At 52.4% G+C, this 9,114-nt stretch overlaps 1 protein-coding gene across 1 annotated transcript; it reads right to left on the bottom strand.

Annotated features, from left to right (window-relative positions):
* Window positions 1–281: 281 nt before the first annotated feature.
* Window positions 282–4,312, bottom strand: LOC122913335. The gene is made up of 2 exons (XM_044260091.1): window positions 3,022–4,312; window positions 282–331 (listed from the first exon to the last, which is right to left on the bottom strand). The coding sequence occupies exon 1, from the start codon at window positions 4,310–4,312 to the stop codon at window positions 3,086–3,088; it is 1,227 nt and encodes a 408-aa protein (XP_044116026.1). The 3' UTR covers window positions 282–331; window positions 3,022–3,085.
* Between the last annotated feature and the right edge of the window lie 4,802 nt (window positions 4,313–9,114).

Genomic DNA, 9,114 nt, shown 5'->3' with positions numbered 1-9,114 from the left:
CGCTGAGCAGAGAGCCCGATGCGGGACTCGATCCCAGGACCCTGAGATCATGACCTGAGCCGAAGGCAGCGGTTTAACCCACTGAGCCACCCAGGCGCCCCCCGTTGGCTTTTTCTACCTTACCCGATGACTGTGGATGGTACGGGGATGTGAAGTTTCCAGGTTATGTTGAGGCTCTCAGCTACCTGTTGGGTTACACTGGAGATGAAGGCAGGTCCGTTGTCTCACTGGAGGGTCCGGGGCAATCCGAACCTCGGGATGATGTGCTCGATGAGTATTGTAGCCACCACGTCCGCTGTTTCCCGAGCCGTGGGGTATGCCTCGATCCAACCTGTGAACGTATCAACCAAGGTTAATAGGTAGCGAAAGGTTTTATGGCGAGGCATGTGAGTGAAGTCCAGTTGCCAGTCTTCCTCTGGCTGATGGCCTTGGAGCTGATGATTAGGCCCTGGTCTGCGGAGTCCTCCTTGTGAATTCACAGCGGAACAGGTTTTGCAAGCCCTGTGGACAACTTCAATTACTTTAGATAAGGAAAGATGATAGAACAATGGCTGAAGAAATTGGTGGAGAGCCTTTGGGCCAATATGGAGGGATTGGTGGATGTCAGTAATTAGGGTGTGAGCCAGATTGCCTGGCAGGGCAATCCTGTCCTGAATGTAAATCCACCCCTTATCTCCAATTTTTCCTCCCCGTGCCTGGAGGGCTTGTGTTTCCTCTGTAGAGTAGGAAGGCTGGTGAGGGGTGTTAAGAAAGAGGATAGGAGACGCAGGGGTATTTAGGGCCGTTTGTCTGGCCACTGAGTCTGCCCTGTTGTTGCCTAGGGAGACCAGATCCCTGGTCGTTTGGTGGCCTCGACAGTGGACAATTGCTACCTCAGTGGGCAGACTAAGGGCCTCCAGCAACTTGGCAATGAGGGGCCCATTAGCTATAGGGGTGCCCTTGGTAGTTAGGAACCCCCGTTCTTGCCAAAGAGCAGAGTGTGTGTGAGTTATGAGGTAGGCATATTTAGAGTCGGTGTAAATGGTGACTCGTTGTCCCTTCGACAGGTGTAATGCCCTGGTGAGAGCTACGAGTTCAGCATTCTGGGAAGTGGTTCCAATTGGGAGGGGAGCTGTCTCTAATGCCGCATCCATAGTGACCACCGCATAAGCAGCGTGTCTCTGGCCATCTGAGGCCAGGAGGGAGCTGCCATCTACGAAGAGCACGCGTCAGGGTTGGATAGTGGTTGATCGGAGAGACCAGGATGGAGAGGAGTGAGGTCCTCTATAAGTTGTAGGCAGGAGTGAACAGGTTCCAGGGTGGGTGAGGGTATAGGCAGTAAAGTGGCGGGGTTTAAGCGGGGGGAGGTGGAGAGAGAGATATGCGAGTTTTCTAGGAATAGCAGATGGAATAGCTGGAGACGAGAAGGAGTCAGATGAGCCAGAGATCGGTGGCTGAGGAGGTCTGTGAGTCGGTGGGGAGAGTAGACCGTGATGGGCTGCCCTAAGGTAAGTTTAAGGGCCTCCTTTGTAAGAGAAGCGGCTGCCGCTAGGGCCCTAAGGCAAGGCTGCCATCCCTGGGTGGTGGCATCCAGTTGCTTGGAGAGGTAGGCTATAGCCCTATGCGTAGGCCCCACCTGTTGTGATAGGAGACGAGTGGCCGAGCCTGAGCGCTCATCGGTGTAGAGATGGAACGGTTTAGAGAGATCAGGTAGGGTTAAAACTGGCCCGGTGGTAAGGCGGTCTCTCAGCTTAAGGAATGACTGGCGGATTGAAGTGGGATCAGTCAGAGGACCCTGGGGGGTCTCTTTAGCTGTCTGGTACAGAGGTCGGGCCAGGATAGAGAAATTTGGAATCCAATGTCTAAAGAACCCGACCAACCCAAGAAAAGATAGTATTTCATCCGCCGTTTGGGGAGGTTGGAGTTCTTGGAGGAGTCTTATGCGGTCCCCATTAAGGGACTTAGAAGTGGGAGTCAGAAGAATGCCCAGATAGGTAACAGAAGGGGCACACAATTGGGCCTTAGAGGGGGTGACTCTATTTCCCTTGGCCCCCAGGAAGTTAAGTAGGGTGGAAGTGTCGTCTTGGGAGACCGAGAGGGAGGGGCTACAGAGGAGGAGGTCATCCACATATTGTAGTAGAGTACTGGCCTTAAGGGCGCACTGCTGTAAGTCTGTAGTCAAGGCCTGGCCAAAAATGTGGGGGCTGTCCCTGAACCCCTGGGGTAGGACAGTCCAAGTTAGTTGTCCAGAAACGTGTGTGTCAGGATCCTCCCAGGTGAAGGCAAAGAGAAAATAAGAATCAGGGTGCAGGGGGATAGTGAAAAATGCGTCTTTTAGGTCCAGTACAGTAAAGTGAGAGGTGTTTGGGGGAACACGAGACAATAGGGTGTAGGGGTTGGGAACAACGGGGTGGAGGGGGACCACGGCCTCGTTAATAAGTCTAAGGTCTTGTACCAGTCGATAAGCCCCTGAGGGCTTTCGTACTGGGAGGATAGGGGTATTACAGGGGGAACTGATGGGGATCAGGAGTCCCTGACGTTTAAGCCGTTCTATGATAGGTTTCAGGCCCCAGCGGTGGGCTAAGGAAATAGGAAACTGAGCTCGAGAGGGAAACTTAGAGTTATCCTTAAGCTGTACTTTAACCGGGGTAAGGTGGGAAGCGATGATGGGCTCTGAGATGTCCCACACCTGAGGATCTACAGTAGGTAGGTCATCTGGAGCGGAGGTCGAGGGAGTGGAGAGGTGTAGGATGAGACGGGTTGAGGTGGAGGGAGGAGAAGAAGGAGAGAAACAGATAGTTGCCCTCAGTTTCTGGAGAATGTCCCTACCCAGTAGAGGGACCGGGCAGGAAGGAATCACTAGGAACGAGTGGGAGAAGGGGAACCCATCCAGGCTACATGTAAGGGGAAGGGTCACCCTAGGATTGGAGGAGGTCCCATCGATCCCCATAACAGTAATTGGTGAGGTTCAAGTAAGTCCCGAGTAGGAAGGCAGAACAGAGTAGGTAGCCCCCGTGTCCAGCAAAAAAGAGATGGACTTACCCGCTACCTGGAGCGTAACCCTGGGCTCGGCATGGGTGAGAGGGGTGGCCAAGTCTGGGCTTCGTCAGTCGTCCTCCAATCCAAGCAGTTGAAAGGCCGGACTTACTGTCTCGGGGGGTCCCCCACGTTGAGGCGCCGAAGATACCCCGAGGTTAGGGCAGTCGGATTTCCAGTGGCCCATCAAATGGCATTGAGGGCAAGGCCGAGTTGGCGGCTTTGGATTGGGGCACTGGCGAGCCCAATGACCCTCAGCCCCGCATTTGAAACAGGCCCCCGGGGGGGTGCAGTTGGTTGCCCCTCTCTGCTGGCTCCCGGAGCCGGCCGGCCGCAGGGCTGCTACCAAGGCTTGGGTCTGCAACTGAACCTTTTGCTGGAGTCTGGCTTGTCGTTTAAGCTCAGCCGCCTCCTCACGGGAATTAAAAACCTTAAATGCCATTTTCACCAAGTCAGAAATGGGGGTCTGAGGGCCCTCCTCAGCCTTCTTTAACTTTCTCCGTATATCCGGCGCTGATTGAGAGATAAAATGAGTAGCCAGTACCGTGGCCCCTGCAGGAGAGGCGGGGTCCAAGCGAGTGTACTGGGTTAAGGCCTCGGTCAATCGGTTAAGAAACATAGTGGTGTTTTCATCAGGGGCCTGGACAATTTCCCTAATCTTGTCATAATTAACGGCCTTATTAGAGGCTGCCCGCATGCCGGCTATGAGACATTGGACCATGCGGTCATGGCGCCAGCGGCCATCTTGGCCATCCTGATAATCCCAACCTGGTTCTACAGCTGGGACCGCCTGGGCTCCAACTGGCATGGCAGCATCAGTGAGATGGACCTGATCTGCGTGCTCCCGGGCAGCAGCCTGGATGCGTTCCCTCTCCTCTGTGGTGAGGGTGGTGGTCTGGACCACATGTAAATCATGCCAGGTGAGGTCATAGGCTTGGGCCAGATATTGGAATTCTTTAATATAGTTATCAGGACTTGCCGAAAAGGAGCCCAAACGTTTCTCAATTTGGGAAAGGTCCTGTAGAGAGAAGGGCGCATGGACTCGAACAACTCCCTCAGCTCCAGCAACCTCCCTTAGGGGGCAGACTAACTCAGGGGAGGGTTTCCTAGCCCGAGTGCGGGTGGAGATGGGAGGGGAGGCTGGAGGGGACCTAAGGGAAGGTTCCGGGGGGGCCGCATCAAGAGCAGACTCAGGTTTTGGGGGTTGAGGGGATGAGACGGGAGTCGGAGTGGGAGGGGTAGAAAGGGTGGAAGGGACCGAAAGGGGGGTGGTTGGAGCGGGGGGGTTAGGGGGCATAGGGAGAGAGGGGCCTTGGGGTGGGGGATCGCGGTAAGGAGGAGGAGGAAGAGGAGCTGGGGTCCCTCTTGTTGGTGGGTGGGTGAAGCTCTCCGGAGGTTCAGAGAGGGGAGACTCAGAAGGGAGAGACGGGGAGGAGAGGTCCGGGTCTTTGGGAGCAGTGGGTGGCAGGGTAGTGGGAGGGGAGCGGGCCAAGAGGACCTGAGAGGTGGAGCAGTGAGAGCAGAGGGAGGGGCGAGAGCGCAGAGTCCAAAAAGCCTGGACATAAGGGACCTCGACCCATTTGCCCTGGCGTTTGCAGAAATTGCCTAGGTCCGTGAGAATCTGATAGTCAAATGTGCCTTCCGGAGGCCACTGGGACCGATTGTCTAATTGGTATTGCGGCCAAGCGACGGTACAATAATGTATGAGACGTCACCTACGCAAGTCCTGGTCCAGTTCCAGGGTCTTAAGATTGGCCAGCAGGCACCCTAGGGGTGTTTTAGAGTCGAATTTGGATAGGGAGGTCCCCATGATTCGTTGCCAGGCAACCCGAGGGCTGGAGGAAGGCGTCCCCTCATCCACCACTGGGTTGAGGAAAAATTGTGTCGACTGCCGTAGAGGTTGGGACGTCTCCCAGCCTCTCGGAGTCACAGAGGTTACCTGGTGACCGGTGGGGTCCGCCCTGACGCGGCCGCGATTAGGGCAGGGCTTTCCGGAAGGTGGCGCAGAATCAGGGAAACTCACCACGGCTTCAGAAGTGGCGTTCGGAAAGGCAGGTCCGGTCCGGCTAGGGAAAGGAGAGAGCCTCCCCACTCGAGTGGGGGCTCAATCTCCTTCCCGGGTTTCAGCACCAAATGTAAAGTTTTCCGACGATATAACACAACACCAGGCTAAGTGGGTGTAAGGCAAGGTTTATTAAAGGTTCTCTCCGGTGAAGTTTCAGGGCCCAGGTGAAGGGGAGCCGAGAAAGTTGCACCGGGAGGAGGTGGGCACTCTGGGGCGAGGTTCCGCAACTCTGGAAAGCAGAGTGGGGCAAGTCGCACCCAAGGCAGGTAGGAGGGGGCTTTTAAGGGTCTTGGGGCAAGCTCAGGGGTCTTTTGGCAAGTTTCCCTTATTTGGATGTCCCACCTGCTCATCGGGATCCCATTGGTCCACAGGAGCCCGGGGCGGTGGGGTCTCAGATTCCTGCTTGGGCCTTTGTTCTCCTGTCCGAGCTCAGGTCTTGTGGCGGGCACTTTCGCCATCTTTAGTAGCCCTTCCTGCCAGCCCAACAAGCAGAGCCCAGGAGAAAGGGGTCCTTGGCGATGCTGTGGGGGTGGCGCCTCAAGACAGGGTGAGGTGCACAGAAGTCCAGGATCAGGGAGGACATCGCGCAGGGGGCAGCCGCTGGCGGGATGGCGCCCCCGCGAAGGGCATCCGGCCACTAGTGGGGACTTTCACACGGCACTGGGTGCGTGAGGAAGGTGGGCCAAAGGTAGCAAGCAGAGAAACGAAGAGGCAGGTGGTGTCCCCACGCCAAAGCTGGAGAGGGGAGCAGAGATGGCCTCCCAGGCTATTTACCGGCAAAGGACGTGAGACCCAGCCCTCGGATTGTGTCGGAGCGATGTCCGGGCTCATCACCGGAGAACACAGGGGCCTTTAGTATCCTACCCCCGCCGTCCCCCCCCCTCCCCGTACCCGCCCACCTAGTATGGACTTTGGCCGACTGAGGGCCCCGGCGCTATAGCCTGAAGCGGAAACAAAGTGACCCTCACCAGGGAGACCGCCACTCCTCCAGATCCGCTTCCGGGTCTGCCAGAAATAGCCCCGGAGGTGCAGGGAGGGGGGGAAAGGGAGGGTCCGCGGCGGACGCGGGGGCGGGGTCTACGAGTGGGCGGGGAGTCGGCTTCTCGTGTGCCCCGCCCCATCTGCCAGACTGAGCTTGGTCTTCTGGTTTGGATTCGTTTGTGTTCCTCTGGCATCACGCGGAGCCCCTAGCGATGCCTCCTTACTGTTCTACAGTAAACGTTTCCAACCGCTCAGGGTAAAAGCTTACTGTGCTGTGGACACTTAGGCCGGAAGCTGAGATGCTTTCCTCTTACTAGTCGGGAAAGGTTTGAGTCTGAAGCTGCCTCAGCTAGCAAGTGGAGACGTGAGGGGGCGCTGGGACCTCGGCGGGGATCTGTGTCGACCGTGGCTCCACTCCGGACCTGTACCTGCAGCTCAGACAGGGGGAATGGCTTATTAAGTTGATGGAAGACTGGAGATGTCTTTTCAGGGTACACGAGCTGGAAGGGTCAGGCATACCGCGCCTGTGCAGAACGTGTAGCTTTGTACCCACTTCCACCAGAACACAGCTTCTGTTCTTCACCACCCACAGGACAGCTGAGCAACCAGAGGGTTCAGGTCCAGCAGCTTTCAAGGAACAAGGGTGGGTGGGTGGGTGGACAGGAATCTCATAGTTTAGATCACCAATCTATTGCTTTAAACCATGAAATAGGGGCACTTGGATGGCTCAGTGGGTTGAGTGTGGGACTTCTGATTTCAGCTCAGGTCGTGATCTCCTGGGTCCTAAGACTGAGCCCCTCCTAGGGCTCATTCCTCAGAGGGGAGTCTGCTTGATATTCTCTCCCTCTGCCCCTCCCTCAAAGCACACAGACTCTCTCTAAAATAAGTGAAGAAATCTTTTTTAAAAAATAAATTTAGGGATGCCTGGATGGCTCAGCTGGTTAAGCCACTGCTTTCCACTCAGGTCCTGATCCCAGGCTCCTGGGATCAAGTCCCACATCGGGCTCCTTGCTGGTCTGGTAGCTTGATCCTCTCTCTGTCTCTGCCTGCTTGTGCGCTCGCTCGCTCTCTCTCTCTATCTCTGACAAATACATAAATAAATAAAATCTTTTAAAAAATCAATTTAAAAAAACCTTGAAAATAGGTACTAGTTACTTTGTTCATCTATCTTCAGTGCGTTGATCTATATATTAAATGCTGGAGGTGAGCCATAAATCCATGTATCTTGAGATAGGTGGATGATACCTACTTTTTTTTTTTTTTTCAGTTCGCTGATTTTTTTTTTCTGCCCTACTGTAATCCCACATTTGATAGATATTTTGTTACAGAATCCGAAGTCCAGGTTCCTGTGAATCAAAGGCCAATACCCAAGAGACAAGACATGAATTTTTGTTTTGTTTTGTTTTGTTTTCTTTTTTCTCTCTTTCTTTCTTTTTTTTTTTTAAGTATACTCCACACCCAGCATGGGGGGCACTGTGGGGCTTGAACTCAAGGCCCTGCTCTCAGGACCTGAGCTATGATCAAGAGTTGGAGGCTTACCTCGCTGAGCTATCCAGGTGCTCCCCAAGAGATGAGTAATGATTGGAAAGGAGTTGGAGCTTGATGCAGGAGTCTGGCCACCTGAAGAGAAGGCAGACTCTGATGACACCAGCCACAGATTCTATCTCAGTGCTTAGAATTTGTACAAGGGGTCTTGTTCCTTATGCCCCAGGGGTTGTGCAAGGGTGTCAGGGGTCTGGATCCTTAGTACCTAGAGATTACACAGGGGGTCTGGTTTCTGTTTGGTGGAGCGCAGAGGTGCTCTGTGGTTTCTAGGAAAGAATGTATGATCTATAGATATTCAAAGATAAGCTAATCAATCACAGAGGCTAAGACTGTTTGCTATAGTTCAGAGACTTCTAGATTGACTGGAGAGGCCAAGACAGCTTCACAATGTGTGTGTGCAAGTGGAATAAAGAGTATTTCTTAGGGGCACTTGGCTGGCTCAGTGGGTAGAGGGTGCAACTTTTGGTCTCAGGGTCATGATTCTGAGCCCCACATTGGGTGTAGAGCTTACTTAAAAAAAAACCAAAGCACATCGTTTACCAAAAGTGTAAGAAGAAACAGTACTTAAATACAAATATTTTATTGTACAGAACTATCATAAGCTATTTTAGCAAAGATAAAAACTAATGAGTTTGTGATTCAGCCCAATCATCAGAGGGAAACATGTGCCAAATAACACCAATCCTAGGATGCCAGCATTCCCCTGAAAGGAAACCAGGTTTCAAAATCTTTCACAGGTTTCAAATTTCTCACTTGTTTCAAAATCTTTCAGAAGATTTCCTGACAATCTGGTGAGATATTGGTATGTTGATTATCTTTAAAATGACCAACTCTCAGGGTGCCTGGGTGGTTCAGTGGATTAAGCCTCTGCCTTCAGCTCCGGTCATGATTTTGGGGTCCTGGTATTGATCCCTATATCAGGGTCTCTGCTTGGCAGGCAGCCTGCTTCCCCCCCACACCTCTGTCTGCCTCTCTGCCTACTTGTAATCTTTCTCTGTCAAATAAATAAATATTTTTAAAAAAATGATCAACTCTCCTCAAACAATAAAAACATATGAAGAAAGTACAAAAGCATGAAAACAGTTGGAACATATAATGCAAACTGATGGAGAAGTGGTCCCAATTCTTTTTTTTTTTTAAACATTTATTATTGAAGTTTAGAGGACATACAATGTTATATTAATTTCGGGTGTATAGCATAGTGATTTGACAATTCTATATGTTGTTCAGCACTCACCATGATAAATTTACTCATCATACAATGCGGTATTATTGACTATGTTTCCCATATTGACTTATTTAAGAACTGGGAGTTTGTACGTGTTAATCCCCTTCACCTATTTTACCCATCACCCCACCATTTCTCTCTGGCAAGTGCCCACTTGTTCTCTGCATTTAAGAGTTTTGTTTTTTTGTGTTTGTTTTTTAGACTCTACATATATAAATGAAATCCTATGGTATTCGTCTTTCTCTGATTTACTTCACTTTGCATACTGCCTAGGTCTGAG

This window comes from Neovison vison, chromosome 7 (assembly GCF_020171115.1).
Source record: "Neovison vison isolate M4711 chromosome 7, ASM_NN_V1, whole genome shotgun sequence".
Lineage (NCBI taxonomy): Eukaryota > Metazoa > Chordata > Mammalia > Carnivora > Mustelidae > Neogale > Neogale vison.
This window is presented reverse-complemented; position numbering and strand designations above follow the sequence as displayed.